The sequence below is a fragment of the Rhodnius prolixus genome, unplaced genomic scaffold, assembly GCF_049639745.1.
Source record: "Rhodnius prolixus isolate KJV_2025 unplaced genomic scaffold, Rpr scaffold_2, whole genome shotgun sequence".
In the NCBI taxonomy this organism is placed as follows: Eukaryota; Metazoa; Arthropoda; class Insecta; order Hemiptera; family Reduviidae; genus Rhodnius; species Rhodnius prolixus.
This window is the reverse complement of record NW_027411592.1, coordinates 65,074,966-65,096,029: the sequence shown is the minus strand read 5'-3', so window position 1 is coordinate 65,096,029 and position 21,064 is coordinate 65,074,966. Positions and strand designations below refer to the sequence as shown.

Sequence of the window (21,064 nt, the reverse complement as noted above, 5' to 3'; positions counted from 1 at the left end):
TCTATAAATGACATAAATGGCCATGTTTTACTGATAATAGTTATTAAGATATGGAGGTTAAAATTTTAGAGGATTGCAAATACGTTCAAATTTCAAACCTCTATAACTCTCTTCCTGTTCATCAGAATTCAATGATTTCTTTACCCAATTTTTGAGAATACATAGCTCTATAACTGACATAAATAGCTATGTTTTACTGATAATAGTTATTAAGATATGGAGGTTAAAATTTTAGAGGATTGCAAATACGTTCAAATTTCAAACCTCTATAACTCTCTTCCTGTTCATCAGAATTCAATGATTTCTTTACCCAATTTTTGAGAATCCATAGCTCTATAACTGACATAAATAGCTATGTTTTACTGATAATAGTTATTAAGATTTAGAGGGTTAAATTTTAGAGGTTTGCAAATACATTCAAATTTCAAACCTCTATAACTCTCTTCCTGTTCATCAGAATTCTATGATTTCTTTACCCAATTGTAGAGAAAACTAAGCTCTATAACTGACATAAATGGCAATGTTTTACTGATAATAGTTATTAAGATATGGAGGTTAAAATTTTAGAGGATTGCAAATACGTTCAAATTTCAAACCTCTATAACTCTCTTCCTGTTCATCAGAATTCTATGATTTCTTTACCAAATTGTAGAGAAAACAAAGCTCTCTAACTGACATAAATAGCTATGTTTTACTTTTCTGATATGTTTAAAGAAATTATATTTCTCAGCCTTATCCTCAGTCCGTGGTAGAGATGGAATCTCTGAATATTTCCGGGTGGGTTCAGGAGTTAGACAGGGATGTCTTTTAAGCCCTATTCTCTTTTCTCTGTTTGTAGACGACCTTCCGTCTATCCTAGAAGGTGGCATTATAGTAGGAGGCACTAAGATCAAAATATTGCTTTATGCGGATGATCTTGTTCTCATAACCGATAACCCAGTCAGTCTCCAAAGAAATATTAATATCTTAGCAAATTATTGTGACCAATGGAATTTACAAGTAAATCTTAAGAAGTCAAAGATAATGATTTTTCGTAAGGGAGGCAGACTTGCGGCATCTGAGAAGTGGTTTTACAAAGGCGAAAGAATTGAGATTGTAAACCGGTACAAGTACCTTGGTGTAATGTTAACTCCCCGCCTTTCCTTTATACCCCATCTTGAAGAGAGAGTCTCCTCGGCTAAACTTGGTCTAAACAGGGTCTGGTCCAAATTTATTTCAAATAACAACATCCCATTAAATGCTAAAATACAAGTTTTTAAGAGTGTCTCCCGCGCAGTAGTCTGCTATGGCTCCCAAGTTTGGGGCTTTCAATCTTATGAAATCTTAGAAAAATTTCAAAGATTTTTTATAAAGAAGTTGTATGGTTTACCATTAGTATCACCTTCTTACATGCTAGCCATAGAGACTGAGTTGCCTCCTTTTGAATCCCATACCCTTCATTTGCACATAAAATATTTAATTAAAGTTCTTTCCTTGCCTGATCACCGCCTATCTAAAATTGTTGCCCTCCAGATTATTAATAATAAGGTCTATTGGTTTAAACATTGGCTCACCCTCTCCAGGTGTTACCAATATGATTTTCATTTCTCTTTGGTTGACCCTTCTGATTGTCCTAAACAACTTCTGCAACTTCCAGATGCTATTAATAAGTCTCGTCTGGTGGAGTCTGTAAATCGTGCAGTAGCATCCGACCGGTTTTTATTGTATAGAGTCTTGATTTCGGACCATCGGGAAAAGGTTACGGTCTCTTTCTCCGAGAATCTAAGCCACTCTGAACTTCGCTGGCTATTTAAGCTGAGGGGAGAGCTACTATGTTTAAATTGTAGACCTTGGCTTGAGAGAGATTCCGACCTTGAAATATGTTCTCTTTGTAACTTCAATACCCGCGAAGAGATATATCATTTTCTGGGTGAGTGTCCTCTATTGGCGGAATTTCGAGTTCTTTATTTCAATAAGCGAACTCTTGCAAGGGATGAAATTATTGCTTATTTATCCGGCCAAGTAAATCCACGCCCATTGATCCGCTATGCTCGTCATGCTTGGAGAGTTCGGTATATCTGGATTGTGGATTCTTCTTAGAATTTCTTTTTATGTACATTTCATTTATTTTTTGTATTATTTATTTTGAACTTTTTTTCGTTTTTGTACTTTCTTATTTAATTTGTTATAAATGTTGGTCTCTTCTTTTTGTTCTGTAGCAGTTCACTATTATTATTTTATGTTTATACTTTTTATTTATTTACTTTATTCATTTTTATTTCATGTCTTTTTAGGTCTAGCTTTCTTTGTTTTATTGAGAAAGAGTATTTTCATTTAAACATTAGTAAACTCTGGCAGACGGCTGCATGTAGCCATGCCTATTATACTTTTGTACTAAAAATTTAATGTACTTATATACTTTTTAAAAATAAAGTATTATTATTATTATTATTATTATTATTATTAGCTATGTTTTACTGATAATAGTTATTAAGATATGGAGGTTAAAATTTTAGAGGATTGCAAATACGTTCAAATTTCAAACCTCTATAACTCTCTTCCTGTTCATCAGAATTCAATGATTTCTTTACCCAATTTTTGAGAATACATAGCTCTATAACTGACATAAATAGCTATGTTTTACTGATAATAGTTATTAAGATTTAGAGGGTTAAATTTTAGAGGTTTGCAAATACATTCAAATTTCAAACCTCTATAACTCTCTTCCTGTTCATCAGAATTCTATGATTTCTTTACCCAATTGTAGAGAAAACTAAGCTCTATAACTGACATAAATGGCAATGTTTTACTAATAATAGTTATTAAGATATAGAGGTTTAAATTTTAGAGGTTTGCAAATACATTCAAATTTCAAACCTCTATAACTCTCTTCCTGTTCATCAGAATTCTATGATTTCTTTACCAAATTGTAGAGAAAACAAAGCTCTATAAATGATATAAATAGCAATGTTTTACTCATAGTAGTTATTGAGATATAGAGGGTTAAAATTTGGAGGTTTTCAAACTCCTTCAATTTTTAAACCTTTATATCTCCACAATTGTGATTATCAGATTTTTATGAATTCTTTACCAAATTGTAGAGAAAACATAGCTCTATAGCTGACATAAATGGCAATGTTTTAGTGCGAATAGTTATTGAAATATAGAAGATTAAAATTTGGAGGTTTGCAAACTACTTTAAATTTCAAACCTCTATATCTTTCTTCATATTCTTCAGAATTCAATGAATTCTTTACCAAATTGTAGAGAAAAGTTAATTCTATAGCTGACATAATTGGCAATGATCCAGTGATAATATGTAATGAGATATAGAAGGTTAAATTTTGGAGTTTTTCAAATGCCTTCAGTTTTCAAACCTTTTATATCTCTCTTTCTATTGTTCCGATTTCAATGAATTCTTTACCAAAATTTAGAGAAAAGTCTGCTCTATAACTGATATAAATTGCAATGTTCTAGTGATAATAGTTTCTGTGATATAGTACAGTTAATATACTAAAATTACTTAAATGATATCAATTAAGTATGAATGAAATGTTGGGTACTTGCTGATATGTGTTCCTTTTATCGTTTAATCAACCCTTATACTCATCTGTTTTGTTAAAGAGAAATTTTTGTTAAATGGACACATTACATTAGTACTGGAGAATGTGTAAAAACTGTAAGCAATTACCTGATTTTGTTTAAAAAAGGGGGGGGGGGAAATGGGTTTATTGGCAACACTGAATTTAAAAAATACGATAATTATTGTTTTTAACTGTACACAGCACCACTGAACTGAATGATAAACTAACCTCTAAACATAATTTTTTTACGAGTAGTTCACGCAATAAAGATGTTCCATAGAATCATCAGACTGTGAGAACATGGCCAACAACCTGGACTAGAGGGCAAAAACGCTAGGTCGTCCACCAGTTGTGAAAGTGGAGGAACCGTACCATGGATATTTTAGGTGGAAGGGTAAAGTAATTGTAGGAGTGTGGAGAGTGACTTCATACGCTATGGAGTATTGTGTCCTAGAAGAACCAATACAATACAGAAAGGATTCCTTTATAACGCGCTGCAGATGTTGTTGCTGCCTCTGAAGGTAACAGTCTGGTACATCGTAAACTAACCTTACGTCTTATAACCTTTTTTTTTTTTTTATAAAACAGATGTTTTTATTTTGCTATTATAATTTTTACGAGTATAGGTTAGGTTTTGTTTTCTAAATTGCTTTCTCTAGCTGGTGCTTAAAAGTAAATATTGCGGTTCCATCAAATTTTTGGAATTTATTTCGTGCAAAGATCAACTTCAAGATTGTCTACGTCAAACAGACCATTTCATTTAAATGAACAAGTTGCATCATTTTCTCTATATCAAGAAATATTACGATACCACATCGAAAGTCAACGAAGTCAAAAACTAAAAATAAAAATACGATACACCGGAAGTACTATTTTACTTTTTATTTATTTCTTTACTTTTTAAAGATTTCCCAACGCCATCTTCAACGATTATCATTGGCCATGATACTAACTGTACATTCATAGTTCTATAACTTTTTTTTGAAAGAAAAAACCAAGCAAAACATATTCCCCGGAAATCCCGGATTAAGAGCACTTCCTAGAGAGAAACTGGAGAAAGTAGATTCCCCCTAAAGCGGGGATATCAAACTGGCGGCCCCCGAGGTAAATTTCTTGTGGCCCCACGATGTACTGAAATAAAATGAAAATAGAAAAAAAAGCTTTTATGAAGGAAATAGCGCTTAGGGGGGAGGGATCCGAGGCAATATCCGGTACACACAATTCCCAGTTTCCATTAACTACTGAAGACCGAGTATACACGTGGACCCCAAGGTCTTTTCTGCGGGGCGCCTGTGGACTTAGTTCCAGCAACGTCAAAAAGAAGCCATATGTCCTGCCACTCTCCAGTGGAATTCCAGAATGATTCACCTGGGGTGTTTGGGGGCTTGCATAAACGTGCTGACTTAGTTCCAGCGACGTTGGAAGCCATATGACCTGCTACACTCCAGAGGAATTCTAGAATGAATCTCCTGGGGGCCAGTGGGCAAGTATAAACGTGCTGACTTAGTTCCAGCGACGTTTGGAAGCCCATTTGTCCTGCCATTCTCTGGAATTCCAGAATGATTCTCCTGGGGGCTTGTATAAACGCGCTGACTTAGTTCCAGCGACGTTTGGAAGCCATATCTCCTGCCACTCTCAGTAAAAATTGCAGAATTATTCTCCTGGGGGCCAGTGGGCTTGTATAAACATGCTGACTTAGTTCCAGCAACGTTTGGAAGCCCATATGTCCTGCCACTCTCCAGTGGAATTCCAGAATGATTCTCCTGGGGGGCTGTGGGCAAGTATAAACGTGCTGACTTAGTTCCAGCGACGTTTGGAAGCACATATGTCCTGCCACTCTCCAGTGGAATTCCAGAATGATTCTCCTGGTGGGCCAGTGGGCTTGTATAAACGTGATGACTTAATTCCAGCGACGTTTGGAAGCCCATATGTCCTGCCATTCTCCAGTGGAATTCCAGAATGATTCTCCTGGGGGGCTGTGGGCAAGTATAAACGTGCTGACTTAGTTCCAGCGACGTTTGGAAGCACATATGTCCTGCCACTCTCCAGTGGAATTCCAGAATGATTCTCCTGGTGGGCCAGTGGGCTTGTATAAACGTGATGACTTAATTCCAGCGACGTTTGGAAGCCCATATGTCCTGCCATTCTCCAGTGGAATTCCAGAATGATTCTCCTGGGGGGCTGTGGGCAAGTATAAACGTGCTGACTTAGTTCCAGCAACGTTTGGAAGCCCATATGTCCTGCCACTCTCCAGTGGAATTCCAGAATGATTCTCCTGGTGGGCCAGTGGGCTTGTATAAACGTGCTGACTTAGTTCCAGCAACGTTTGGAAGCCATATGTCCTGCCACTCTCCAGTGGAATTCCAGAATGATTCTCCTGGGAGGCTGTGGGCAAGTATAAACGTGCTGACTTAGTTCCAGCGACGTTTGGAAGCCCATATGTCCTGCCACTCTCCAGTGGAATTCCAGAATGATTCTCCTGGTGGGCCAGTGGGCTTGTATAAACGTGCTGACTTAGTTCCAGCGACGTTTGGAAGCCCATATGACCTGCTACTCTCAGTAAAAATTCCAGAATGATCCTGTTCATTAAAAAAGACGAAGTAGGAATTCCCAAGAATATATTCTTATTTAGGCGAGAGAATATCCAAAAAATGTCTGCTGAACAAAATTTTGTGGTTATTTTTTGGGAGTACGTTTTTTTGTGTGAGCAACTATTTCCCATCTTAAGAAATTAAAGAAAACGGCATACAGATCCAAGATTGAGACTTGATAAACATCTATCACCTTAATGAAGATTGTCTGTTCTCCAGTCCCTGAATCCAGATATTGGGAAACTATGGAAAAATTTGTTGTGGCCCGCCATGAATCTTGCCTGTTGCGCCAAATGGCCCGTGGTTTATTAATTGAGTTTGACACCCCTGGAGGTGGTAGAAACTGAGACTTCATGTCACAGGAAGTCGTATGAGTGGTTACATCTGATTTTTTATTTTTGTTCTATTTAAATTTATATTATCAAACATTAATTCCCTGTAATCTTTAATTTATCCTGGTTTTATCGTGGAATCCTTGCATTTTCCATAAATGTAGATAACTCACTCACTCGTAGAACAAGAACAAAATATTATCTTCATAAAATAGAAAAGATAAACTTGGTATAGAACTATATAGAACTAGAACTAGAACAAGAACAAAAAAAAAAAGCACTACAAACAGGGCAGACAAAATTAATCATACGGAACAAAAAAGTTTGTTCACAGGAAGTAACTACAGCCTCCACACCCCCATTAAAATAGAAAATAACGAAACAACCATTCTGATTTATATAGCACTGCCGTAGAGAGAGCACAGTTTTCTGTGTTATTTATAGCCTTTTTTTCTTTTCTGTCTGTTTGTTCTTTGTTCCGTTTCCAGTTTGTAAACAATCGAAAACTAACTTCCTTTTTGCTAATAAAAATTTATTAACTTTATTTTCTCTCTCTCTCTCTCTTTAGGTGATGTCATCAACTTAGTATACGATCAATTTAGCAGAGAATAATCCAATCTGTTTTATCATTACAGCAGAATATACTTAATAGTTGTTATTGCTTACTCTTATTTTTCTCTTCAAATTTAAATAACTTTGTCAAAACTGCTAAAAAAGTTTGTGGAATATAAATCCACAATAAATGCAATCGTGCAATCAAGACAGCACTTGTACAACTTCATCCATACAGTTGGCTGTGGAATATCTATTAATAGATAAGGAGAGAGAGAGAAAAAAAAACACAGCTGTTTATTGTAATCGAAGACCTTGTTTGACCTTGTGCTTCTGATTGGCTATCATCAGCTGTGAATTGAAATAACAGCACAGTAGCTGTGAGTTGAATAATCACTAAGAAAACATAATTACCTACTATTTACAAAACAAAAAACACTCACTAAATGTTTTGATTAATGAATTTTTGATCAGATTTGACCATTCACACGACTTTGACCAGCCGCGTGACGTAATGAAATTTTCTTCAAACTTGGAGTTTATAATTTAAAAAAAAAAACCTTCCTCCTGAACACTAAAGAAAAAAAGTAAAGTAATTGCCTATTATTTTAGGCGGGGCTTAACGTCCAACTACCTAATTAGGTGTGGTGGACGGAGGCGACTAGCAAACATACTTTACTGTAAATTTCTCATATTAACCATTAAATAAAATCCAAGGCCTAGACCAGGGGGAATCGAACCCACTAAACCAACAATACATCTTAGCATTGCGGGTCTAGTCTCTTAACCGCCTAACATACTTTACTATAAATTTTTCATATTGACCATTAAATAAAATCCAAGGCCTAGACAAGGGGAATCGAACCCCACTAAACCAACAATACATCTTAGCATTGCGGGTCTAGTCTCTTAACCGCCTAACATACTTTACTATAAATTTCTCATATTGACCATTAAATAAAATCCAAGGCCTAGACAAGGGGAATCGAACCCCACTAAACCAACAATACATCTTAGCTTTGCGGGTCTAGTCTTTTAACCGCTCGGCTACTAGAAAATTGGTGACACACGAACATAAAAATACGTATTTCGTACGCGATTACACACTTCCTCTTATGAGCGGAAATAGATTGTAAAAAATAATAATTATTATTGTAATTATACTCAACGTTAATTACGCAAGCATCTTAATGGTGGAAAAAGGAAATTAAAAAGGAAAAGAAATGTGGAAAACAGAAAATAGGAGAAGCGGAACTGCGCATGTGTTAGTGAGTGAATGCTCCAGAGAGAAATTACTGTAAATTATGGGAAAAAGTTGTTAGCATTACAATCTTCTAATGGCGACACTACTTTTAAGAAATAAAAACGTTACTTCAATTATATTTATATTATTATAATATTTTGTAGCGTTATTTCAAGAGACTGCGGTTAATGACACCGCAGGCAACATGGCCGCAAAGGCAGAAGGAGTTATAGAATTTAATGATGTCATTTTTGATAAAATAATAGCAATAAACTTTTCGTAGAAAATTCATAGAAATTTTCATAATTGATTTTCACCGGAAATATAGTGTTTTTAAGGGTTTACAAGGATAGAAAAAACTTCCTTCATCCGGAGTGGTTTCATTTTCAAAGAGGCAATAGAAAAGGCAGTAAGGGATTCAAACTGAACAGGGCTGTTATTACGGAAGTTGGTAGGGCGTTTATTTGTGGCAATGACTTAGGCTTTCAGAAATGTCGTCTTTGACCGGAAGCCGGGAGGAAATTCAAGGATTCTTTAAGGGAACACTTTGGATACGAAAAAAAGGACCAGACAGTCATGGGCGGCCGCTGACACGAATTCCCTCAGGGAATATCATTGGCATAACCAATCAGGTTAATCACCTTATCAGGCTGGTCCCTTATACAATATACAAGGCTTAACACTGACTTGCGCAAAGTCCAAAAAAAACCGGGACGTCTAAGTAATTGAAATCGATATCTTAAGATCTATCTTATGGAGCAAACCACGAAGTTGACTGCCGAAGAAGGCTCCGTAAAGGAAGAGCTTATATTCAAGAAATCTGAACGTGACTAAGGCTGTCTTGATATCAAAACAGCATTGGATATGGTATCCTGTAGAATGGGAGAAGAGCTCCACAAAAAAAAATCAGTCAACGAATCCAGGTCAGAAAGTCCTTAAGGTACACATAAACTAAGCTGCGATGTCGTTAAGGCTGCTAATGGTCAGGAGATGCTGGAGTCACAATAAGCTGAGCAGGACCTTAACTGTTCACTTACTTGAGTTTTTGGTGCATCATTTTTCCCTTACTCTACTACAGAGGTCGGCCAAAGTGGTCTATATAGACCCTCAGGGGTCTATTTAACAAAAGTAGGGGTCGATCTAAGCCAGCGGATCGAAGGAAAAACAATTTCGAACCCGATACAGCGGAACCTTGCAAAGAAACACCAGGCACACCCATCTCATTAATTAAGAAGCAATACTGTAGTTACTTTACTTACTATTTAATAAATATTAAGGTGTTTAAATTTCAACATTAAGATATTTTTCACAAAACTATTGTTTGTTACACAATGTAAAATTACTTTAATAAAAATGTTTAAAACCATAAAAATAAATCATACAAACACAGTCAACCTAATAGATGGAGATTTCGAAAAATTATATAGGGGTCCATGACCAAAAATGTTTTGTCGACCCCTGCTGTACTATAAGGTACTTTGTAATCTTGCAGATTCTCAGCATCCAAGGCTTCCATGGTGCTTTTTTTTTTAAAAAAAAAACACTTGTAGAAGCCTCTTCCTACAAAGACAACGGCTTCACGATCTCCTCTTTAAAAGGCGAGGGTCTATCAACATTAAAGTATAACTTTTCAATCCTGAGTGCTTTGAGGTCCATTCTATGGCAGTATGGTCTACGTACAGAGGCAAAGACTGGCTGGTAATAAAGTGGTCTCGTCAGGAGTCAATGAGCTTAACTAAGTTGGAGGAAAAGTTTTTGGAAATCTAGTTAGCAACTTGATCCACTGTACACAGAGAAAGTTGTGTCTTTGTTTCAATTTCCGCGGCACCTTAGTATTTCCGTTTTATTAAGTTTTCTATGGAAGAAATTCCGCTGCCATGGATAAAAATTAAAATTACAAAATAAATAAATCAAACTCCAAAAGAAAAAAAATTAACTTACCGAACCATAACAGAGCTCCATAAAGTGGAAAACCCAACCAGAGAAAAATATTGGAAATTTTTTTATTTTTCTTGGAGAAAAACACAAAGATAAGAAAAAAGAAAATAACCACTTTTAGCTCCACAAAGTGAGAGAACTGAATCACTATTTCACTAACACTAGAAACTATCAGCGGCACATATTGGTTTTATAAACATTATTGTTTTATTTAATTTATCTTTAGAAACACTTTTGTATAAAATTAAGTAAATAAAAAGAATTAGCAATCCAACAGACTGATGGCGTTCGTCGTTAAAAAATATAAAAATAGTTGATAAAACAATCGGTTTTCACTTGAACTGCGCGTGTGTGTAGCCCGACATTTTAGGCAGAAATAGTCAACTAGAACTATACTGAAAGACTGTTCAAACACAACTGAAATATTAGTCTAACAGACAACATACAAACGATACAGGGAGAAAGTATGAAGTAGGCAATAGACAGACAGACACACACACACACACACACACACACACACACACACACACACACACACACACACACACACGACGAACCAACAGACCCAGCTGACTGATGTCTGCATTCCGTGGAGTGGGGAGCTTTCTAGGGTTAGCAACAGTGTGGGACCACTGACAGTAGAGGGGATAATAATTTCGAACAGAGTCTCTGCAGCACGTACAAAAAGAAATAAACCCCTATTGTTGTTGTTGTGGGAGGTGGAACATTGGAAAATATAATTGTAACTAATCTCTAATTAGGTAAGTTCGCAGACGGTCAGTTAAGTTGTCCAAAGATTTAATTTATTAACGCATTTAAGAATTGTAGTGAATTTAGTGGTTACAAAATTCTAATCTAGCTTGGAGAAAACTAAATAATTTTACTCTCGCTAGAATTCTCAAGGTTATAAATTACAAAAAATTTTCTCTTCCAACTGGGAACAAGAGTAAAGTTTCTGGAACCATAATTACCTCCTAGAATGATACACTAAGAGAGAAGTTCCAAATTCCATCCCTCTACAAACTGTCCTCAATATGAAATTACTTACGAGAGAATATGGAAAAAAAGGAAAGAAAGAGTCCAATTAGTAAAAGAGACTTCCTGGTGAGTTTTTAAAGACTTCCGGTTGAGTGTTGAAGAGACTTCCAGTTGTTTTTAAAGACTTCCGGATGAGTTTTTAAAGAGACCCAGTTGAGATTTAAAGAGACTTCCGGTTGAGTTTTTAAAAACTTCCGGTTGAGTGTTGAAGAGACTTCCGGTTGAGTGTTGAAGAGACTTCCGGTTGAGTTTTTAAAAACTTCCGGTTGAGTGTTGAAGAGACTTCCGGTTGAGTGTTGAAGAGACTTCCGGTTGAGTTTTTAAAGAGACTTCCGGTTGAGTTTTTAAAGAGACTTCCGGTTGAGTTCAAAGGGACTTCCGGCTGAGTTTTAAAGAGACTTCCGGATTTTATTTAATGGTTAATAAAAGAAATTTATAGTAAAGTATGTTAGGCGGTTAAGAGACTACACCCGCAATGCTGAGATGTACTCGTATTGTTGGTTTAGTGGGTTCGATTCCCCTGGTCTACGCCTTGGATTTTATTTATTGGTTAATATGAGAAATTTATAGTAAAGTATGTTAGGCGGTTAAGAGACTAGACCCGCAATGCTAAGATGTATTGTTGGTTTAGTGGGTTCGATTCCCCTGGTCTACGCCTTGGATTTTATTTATTGGTTAATATGAGAAATTTATAGTAAAGTATGTAAGGCGGTTAAGAGACTAGACCCGCAATGCTAAGATGTATTGTTGGTTTAGTGGGTTCGATTCCCCTGGTCTACGCCTTGGATTTTATTTAATGGTTAATATGAGAAATTTATTGTGAAGTATGTTAGGTTGTTATAGGCTAGACCCGCAATGCTAAGATGTATTGTTGGTTTAGTGGGTTCGATTCCCCTGGTCTACGCCTTGGATTTTATTTATTGGTTAATATGAGAAATTTATAGTAAAGTATGTTAGGCGGTTAAGAGACTAGACCCGCAATGCTAAGATGTATTGTTGGTTTAGTGGGTTCGATTCCCCTGGTCTACGCCTTGGATTTTATTTATTGGTTAATATGAGAAATTTATAGTAAAGTATGTTAGGCGGTTAAGAGACTAGACCCGCAATGCTAAGATGTATTGTTGGTTTAGTGGGTTCGATTCCCCTGGTCTACGCCTTGGATTTTATTTATTGGTTAATATGAGAAATTTATAGTAAAGTATGTAAGGCGGTTAAGAGACTAGACCCGCAATGCTAAGATGTATTGTTGGTTTAGTGGGTTCGATTCCCCTGGTCTACGCCTTGGATTTTATTTATTGGTTAATATGAGAAATTTATAGTAAAGTATGTTAGGCGGTTAAGAGACTAGACCCGCAATGCTAAGATGTATTGTTGGTTTAGTGGGTTCGATTCCCCAAGTATAGGCCTTGGATTTTATTTAATGGTTAATATGAGAAATTTATAGTAAAGTATGTTAGGCGGTTAAGAGACTAGACCCGCAATGCTAAGATGTATTGTTGGTTTAGTGGGTTCGATTCCCGGTGTCTAGGCCTTGGATTTTATTTAATAGTTAATATGAGAAATTTACAGTAAAGTATGTTTGCTAGTCGCCTCCGTCCACGACACCTAGTAAATGGTAGTTGGACGTTAAGCCCCGCCTGAAAAAATAGGCAAACAAAAAATTCTTAAAAGATGTAGTATTTTAACTCCGGCATTTATAGGTTATTTAATTTTCGAAGTCTATTTCCAGCTGAAGAGAAAAGAATCACCCCGGAAGTGTGGTACAGCCCAGACAGTGATGCCCTTAAATAGAAAGTGGGGCCTTAAAAGGCATAATTTTTATCCACCCAAATAGTATAAAACAAAAAAAATACTTCTGCATATAAAATTTGTAAAGAAATGGCGATGAACTCATCTAATTTGCATACTGTTCGTGTAGGAGTTAGGATGTGGAAAGTCTGTCGGTTCGTATATGTCCATGAAGACCTTCTGTGCTTCAGCCTACCTCCTTTCCTGTTTTTTATTTCTTTTTACTCCCAACTAATTTATTTACTGGGACGTAATATATTCTTAATTGACAGATTACTTTTGCTTTAATTAATATTGTATTTCTTCTCATTAGTTGGTGGAAAGGAAGTATTACGCGATAGGAGACAATTATCAAATCGGCTTTTCACCGAAAATACTACTTTTACGATTACCTAAGTAACCACTCCTACGATCTCGCAATAATGTCCCAATTTTAAACTCCAAAATACGAGGGTCGTTTGAAAAGTCCGTGCAAAAATAAAAACTACTTAATTTTTTGGGGTAAACCTTTTTTATTTTTCAACATAGTCTCCTTTTAGGCTTATACACTTCGTCCAACGCTGCTCTAGTTTGTTGATCCCTTCCGAATAATAGGATTTGTCCAAGTCTGAAAAATAGCCATTCGTTTCTGCAATCACCTCCTCGTTTGAAAAAAATATTTTTCCCGCCAGCCATTTCTTCATATTGGGGAACAAATAGTAGTCCGAGGGAGCCAAGTCTGGAGAATAGGGGGGATGTGAAACGAGTTGGAACCCTATTTCCATTAATTTTGCGACCACAACTGCTGAGGTGTGAGCTGGTGCGTTGTCGTGATGGAAAAGGTCTTTTTTGTGGGCCAATCGTGGGCGTTTTTCTTGCAGCTCGGTTTTCAAACGGTCGAATAACGATGAATAATATGCACCTGTAATAGTTTTACCCTTTTCCAGATAGTCGATGAGGATTATTCCTTGCGAATCCCAAAAGACAGTCGCCATAATCTTTCCGGCCGAAGGTACGGTCTTCGCCTTTTTTGGCGCAGATTCCCCCTTGGTAACCCATTGTTTAGATTGTTCTTTGGTCTCAGGAGTGTAGTGATGTATCCATGTTTCATCCACAGTGACGAAACGACGCTTAAAGTCATGCGGATTCTTCTGGAACAGCTGCAAATCGTCCTTACACGATTTCGTTTTTGGTCAAGCGTGAGCAATCGCGGTACCCATCTTGCGGATAGCTTTGTCATGTCCAAATGTTGATGCAAAATATTATGTACCCGTTCATTCGAGATGCCCACAGCACTAGCAATCTCACGCACCTTCACTCTTCTGTCATCCATCACCATATCCATGGATTTTATCAATGATTTCTGGAGTAGTAACCTCAACAGGGCGTCCAGAACGTTCAGCGTCACTTGTGCCCATATGGCCACTCCGAAAATTTTGAAACCACTTATAAACTGTTCTAATCGAAGGTGCAGAGTCACCATAATGTTTATCAAGCTTCTCTTTAGTCTCCTGAGGCATTTTGCCTTTCATAAAGTAGTGTTTAATCAACATACGAAATTCTTTTTCGTCCATTTTTTGAAAATCACTCGACTTCCTCGATTCAAACGAATGCCAAACACAAAGAAATAGACCGATCTGGCTGAAACTTGGTGTGTGTTCTTCCAAGAGATGCTACTAACTAAACATAACCTCGATACGCGCCAGTGGTGCTATCTCTCTGACTTTGCACGGACTTTTCAAACGACCCTCGTATGCTTCAAACTTCGAACATTCAAGTTATACTTAATTCTTTTCACAATTCAGCAGGAATCGCTCCTGAAGTGCACTTCTTAAAACTCAATTAAAAAATTAAAAATAAAATAAATAATAAAATGCTGTGGTTAGGGGAAACGATAGGTGCTACCCCGCCGTGTACTAATCTAATGAAATGCACCTGTAAGTTCAGGTAACACTAATCACTTCCCAGGTAAGCTTATTATTGCACAGAGAATCTAACACGAACTATCTCGATGTATCAGCAGCACACGTTAACATCACTGGGTTAAGGTGGAGATAATACAATAAACCAATTTACCTCACTCTCTCTCACTTGCTGTGCACCCATCTCCTAACTGGAAAACCTATCAATAAATTTTCCGGCCTTAATTCCATTTTGTATTTCAGCAGGCTGGCGAAGACGGGGGCTGAGCGAACAGAACAAAGGCAATAAACACGCAAACTTCCTATGGCCTTGAACTCTTTATTCTATCATGTGACAGTTAAATAATTTTTCTTTAGAATTGCTTTTCAGAATTACTGTCAAAACTTTATAGAATTGAAAATTAAAATGCAATTGTAAAGATTGCATTTCCTAATTTGTTAAAATCTTTATGGAGGTGATTATGCACTGCTACCAAAAATAACCGCTGGTGCTATGTGAGTGACCCAATCACATTACTCTACCACGTGATGAAATAATTCGCCCATGTATTCTAGGAGAAGTGGAAGATCCAGAATTTAGAGATAACCTTTTCCAAGGTTATCTAATTTTTAAATAAACAGAAAAAGCATCCCTCCAAAAATAATAATAAGGACAGAAGGATTTTAGGAAGTCTACAAAATACAGTAAAGTAATTGCCTATTTATATTCAGGCGAGCTTTACGTCCAACTACCAAACTAGGTGTTGTGGACGGAGGCGACTGGCAAAACATACTTTACTGTAAATTTCTCATATTAACCATTAAATAAAATCCAAGGCTTAGACCAGAGGAATCGAACCCACTAAACCAACAATACATCTTAGCATTGCGGGTCTAGTCCTTTAACCGTCTAACATACTTTACTATAAATTTCTCATATTAACCATCAAATAAAATCCAAGGCTTAGACCAGAGGAATCGAACCCGCTAAACCAACAATACATCTTAGCATTGCGGGTCTAGTCCCTTAACCGTCTAACATACTTTACTATAAATTTCTCATATTAACCATCAAATAAAATCCAAGGCCTAGACCAGAGGAATCGAACCCACTAAACCAACAATACATCTTAGCATTGCGGGTCTAGTCTCTTAACCGCCTAACATACCTTACTGTAAATTTCTCATATTAACCATTAAATAAAATCCAAGGCTTAGACCAGAGGAATCGAACCCGCTAAACCAACAATACATCTTAGCATTGCGGGTCTAGTCCCTTAACCGTCTAACATACGTTACTATAAATTTCTCATATTAACCATTAAATAAAATCCAAGGCTTAAACCAGAGGAATCGAACCCACTAAACCAACAATACATCTTAGCATTGCGGGTCTAGTCCCTTAACCGTCTAACATACTTTACAATAAATTTCTCATATTAACCATTAAATAAAATCCAAGGCCTAGACCAGAGGAATCGAACCCACTAAACCAACAATACATCTTAGCATTGCGGGTCTAGTCTCTTAACCGCCTAACATACCTTACTGTAAATTTCTCATATTAACCATTAAATAAAATCCAAGGCCTAGACCAGGGGAATCTAACCCACTAATCTAACAATACATCTTAGCTTTGCGGGTCTAAGTCTCTTAACCGCTCGACTATAGTGGCGCCTAGGAAGTCTACATTCCTCCTCTTCAATACCTGGTAACTTCTGAGGCATTCCAGGGGGAAGCCTAGAGTGTAGAATAACCACTCCTTGATATACAATACGCCCCTTCTTGCAACACTCATTTAAATGTTTCGAAAGATTACTTCGCAAATTAAGAAAACTGGACCTACATCTTTCCAGCACATCCGCAGAGAAGCCAAGATTCCCTGAGGAAGTGGCTAGCCCACCTTTTTCCAATGGTGCCGGGGGGGGGGGATAACATTGAGGCACATTATGACTCATCCGTAATAGCATAAAATAACCTTCAGAAGTGTTACACCTACTTTCCAATTCTCACATTGTATTTACGAGTACACTTAAAGGTTGATGGTCTACATTAAAAATAACATATTTTTTTTTTTTTAGGTCAAATTTTCGATATTTAGAAGGCACAGATTTTTCTGAGTCCAAAAAATATGTTTTGGGAATTAATCTGAGAAAGAGTAAATAACAAATTTTCTTTAAATTGGGAATGTTATTTACACATTAAGTTCCGCTTAGTAACACGCACCTAATGAGCTCAAAAATTACACTTAAATGACTGAGGCAACTTACGAGCAGTTTCGAAACGCAAGGTCTTCATGACTAGTCACTTTATTACAAGGAACCTACAAAGAATTCTACTAGTAATTTGAAGCCAGAAGTCATAATCTTAAGAATTATAGCAAAAGGAAGTCATGTGAGTGTTCTCATTTAGATATTTTTTACTGAAAGAGGAAGTGATCGCGTCCAATTTTTGAGTTTCCAGCTAAATTATTAGTATTTGAGGTCCCATAAATTCAAAAAGAAGGGATTTTTAATTTAGTCTAATTTGTTGTATCTCTTTGCCTGCGATCAGCATCACAGGAAGTTTAAATTGGACCTCCGATTTAGGTGTCACATACGGATCTGACAATACGCTCTTGGGGGAAAAAAGTGAAAATTTTTGTTGCGATTTTTCTTGAAAATGGCTCCTATCAATTTTCCCTTAGACTTTGGATACTTGTTGCTCATAAATAGTTCTACAACTTTTATTTGAAACATAATCTGGGAAAACGCCATTAAATGTGTTTTACTGAACAAATTTTTCAGTGATTTTTCTTCTTCTTTTTTTTTAAGAAAATGGCACCTTAAAAAGGAAAATGTTTATCATTTTTTGAAGCTAACTACTTTTTATGGCAAATTATAAGCTTAAAAAAAAAAGTTTAATTTTTTGAAAAAGTCGTGTGAGTAGTAAGGGCTTATTATTTTTAAGTAAAAAAAACAATTCCAATAATTTTGGTACTTTAATTAAAACTGTCCGGTAGGACAGTTGTATAAGGGTTGATCATCAAAAACTGCACAAAAAAGCGTAACGTTGAAAAACTCCCAACTTTGACAATTTTTTTCTCTTTTTCTATAAAAGATCAAATTCCCAAATTTTCTTTATAATGTAGGGCAAATCCTCCTTTATGACTGTAATTTTTTTGCAACAACCCAGATCTAATAGATTTCGAGAAAAAAGTTGCCGAAAATGTGCAAAAACGGCATTTTCATTCAAAAATTGTTCTTGTTCTTGTTCTTCTTCTTCTTGTTGTTGTTGTTGTTACCTTTTTTGTAAACAACGTAGCGCCTAAACGCGAGAACCAATTTTCATGAATGAGGTATCATTCGAGTCGGAATGTTATGTAGATGTGCCTTTTGGGGGTCTCGACGCTGTACATGGAAAGGGAGAGGAGTTAGCCCCCTTTATGTAAGGCCCCCTCCAAAATTATTATCATTAATTACTCTGTAAATCTTAGCCCGATTTTGATAAAATTTGGTAGGATGACAGGGTTAGGGCTCCCCTACGTAACATTAAAGCGACGATCTGCTCTTACACTTGTTAAGGGGAAGTATAGCAATCGTTTCAAATTATCGAAACGTGAACCGATTTTCATGAATGAAGTGTCATTCGAATCGAAATTTTGTACAGATTTGCACTTTTAAAGTCTCGACGCTGTGCCTCATAAGGAGGGGAGTTTGCCCCACCCAAGTTAGGCCCTTTCTAAAACTATTATTACCAATATTTCTATAACGCTTAGTCCGATTTTGATAAAATTTAGCAAGAAGAAGTGGTTAAAGCTCCTCTACGTGGCTGTGAAGTGCCATCATGCTCTTACACCTACTAAGAGGAAGTACTGCAATCGTTAAAATGATCAATGAGTGAACCGATTTACATCAATGAATTGTCGTTCGATTCAAAATTTTTGCCTCTTCGCCTTTTAGGGAGAAGTACTGTAATCGCAGTTTATTTCTCTTACTCCTCTTAAAGGGAAGTACTGAAATCGCAGTTTAATTTTGCTATTTACGTACAAATTACCTTTTTATTTTATTCAAAACGCTTTCTCAAAAAAATTGTTATTGAGGATGGTTTGGGGGACCGCAACTGTAATCATTCTTTAAAAAGATCTCTCCAGTGGTAGTAACTCCGACTTAACATCTTTTCAGGTTATAATGATAAAATTAAAATTTATTATTCCCAATTTTAAAAAAATCTGTAAAGCAGATATGTAACTTTGCAAAACATACAAAAGGAAAATCTATCCAAAAGGTACAAAAATCTCTTTAACAAAAACTTACAGTTTAAAATGTTAAGTATTAGGGTTGATTAAACGCCAAAAGGTACACAAATCAGCAAGTACCCATCATTTCATTTATACTTCATTGATATTATTTTAAGTAATTTTACTACATTAATTTTCATTAATATTTTTTTGAATTTATTAGATGTTTCACAGACCCTTATGCTGGCCAGTTCATTCATTTTCTTTTTCTTTTTTTTTATGATTTAAGTCGCGTCAACATCTAAGGTTATTGGCGCCCGGAGCTTTTTTCAGTGCACTGCCGGCCTCCGGACAGTGTTCTCTCGTTACAGACAACTTTGTGAGCTGTAAGAAGCTCTTAGAAAGAGAAAATCTAAGGGTCTGCAGCTGGATTCGAACCCGGAACCTCCACGTGGGAATCCAATACGCTAACCGCATAGCTATCCCTTCCCTTTGTTCATTCATAATATTTTATTTTTTTGTTATAATTATGATCAAATGTATATTATATCTTCATAATTAAATAGGTACTTTATTTTAGCTTTCTTCCAAATTATTCTTCTGATTTATCTTTATTATGCTTTTTATTCTGAGTAGTCACATGTATGTACGAGTATGTTCATGCACGTTAAAGTAGAAAAAGACTAAGGTAGAGTCGGCTACTATTTAAATTTGAATCACGGATTTAAAACAATATTTCAGTCTAGAATTCGTCTTTCCGAAGTATTTGTGAGCACAAATAACGCGTAGGTAATATCAAGTAAATTATTAAACAATAATTATTCATTTCTCAATTGTAATTTAATGTAGTCCCTCTAATTTTACTTATAGTAAATACTGGAATAATTATGTTAGCTGTCATAAAAATATGCATATCTTATTTACTTTATATTACATATATACAACATTGTGGGAAGAACACCTAGATGGAGAATGTAATTGAAGAAAACTATATTATTTGCGATAGAGCCAGATAATTATTACCTATTATTATAAACGTTTGACTACTTCATAAAATAACAATTACTTTAATCGAAGAATGAACTTAAACCGACGATTTTTATTTAAAAATAAAAATAAATAAATGAAATCATTGATGAATGTTGGTGTAAGCATTTTTTTTAAAAAGTTTTTGAATTTTCTAGCCTCATATTTTTTTTTTTTTTAATAAAGTTTTTCTTTTTAACCTGTGATTAATAGTTTGTTGATTAGATATTACAGTCAATCTAAGTTAAATGGTGTTCTACTTGAACAAATATTTTGTAGATTAAAATGGCCAGCATAAGGGTCTGTGAAACATCTAATAAATTCAAAAAAATATTAATGAAAATTAATGTAGTAAAATTACTTAAAATAATATCAATGAAGTATAAATGAAATGATGGGTACTTGCTGATTTGTGTACCTTTTGGCGTTTAATCAACCCTTATACTTAACATTTTAAACTGTAAGTTTTTGTTAAAGAGATAATAAAAACATCTGTAACTCAGTAACTAAATTGACATCTCAATGCTCTCTAGTAGCAAGCGGTTGAAGCAAACAACGAACCTTTAAGACAATATTTAAACTACAAATAATGGAATCATTTACTTTATATTATTTTTACTAATGAACTATTATATAACATAAAATATCTTGAAATTAATTCTAGAAAATATCCTTTATTAAGTAAACCGTGATAAACCTACCTTAATTGGAAATTTTATAACCACTGCAATCGTTTTCTCAATATGTACTTGATAATCAAGAATCTTTTTGCAGATTGAACAAAAATTCACTTAATTTTTCATGCACTTCAATTATTTCTGGCATCTGCAAGAAATGTGGCCAGTGTCAGTTAAAGCTATTCGTTTTTTTCTCATCAATTTTGTGGGAAAAATG

The 21,064-nt window shown here is 35.7% G+C and overlaps 1 protein-coding gene across 3 annotated transcripts in view; it reads right to left on the bottom strand.

Moving 5' to 3' along the window:
* Evi5 (ecotropic viral integration site 5) overlaps positions 1-21,064 on the bottom strand; it is a 130,341-nt gene that overhangs the window by 105,106 nt on the left and 4,171 nt on the right. Inside the window, exon 1 of one of the 3 annotated variants that reach the window (XM_074117077.1) lies at positions 20,872-21,007. The exons of 1 other annotated variant lie outside the window; for it this stretch is intronic. Coding sequence is in view for 1 of the 2 variants with exons in the window: in XM_074117072.1 (XP_073973173.1) it covers positions 10,223-10,230 (8 nt within the window). In the remaining variant the exon portion in view is untranslated. Of the gene's footprint in view, positions 1-10,222; positions 10,654-20,871; positions 21,008-21,064 lie in introns of those variants that run through there. One more of the 3 variants, XM_074117072.1, reaches the window with a different exon arrangement.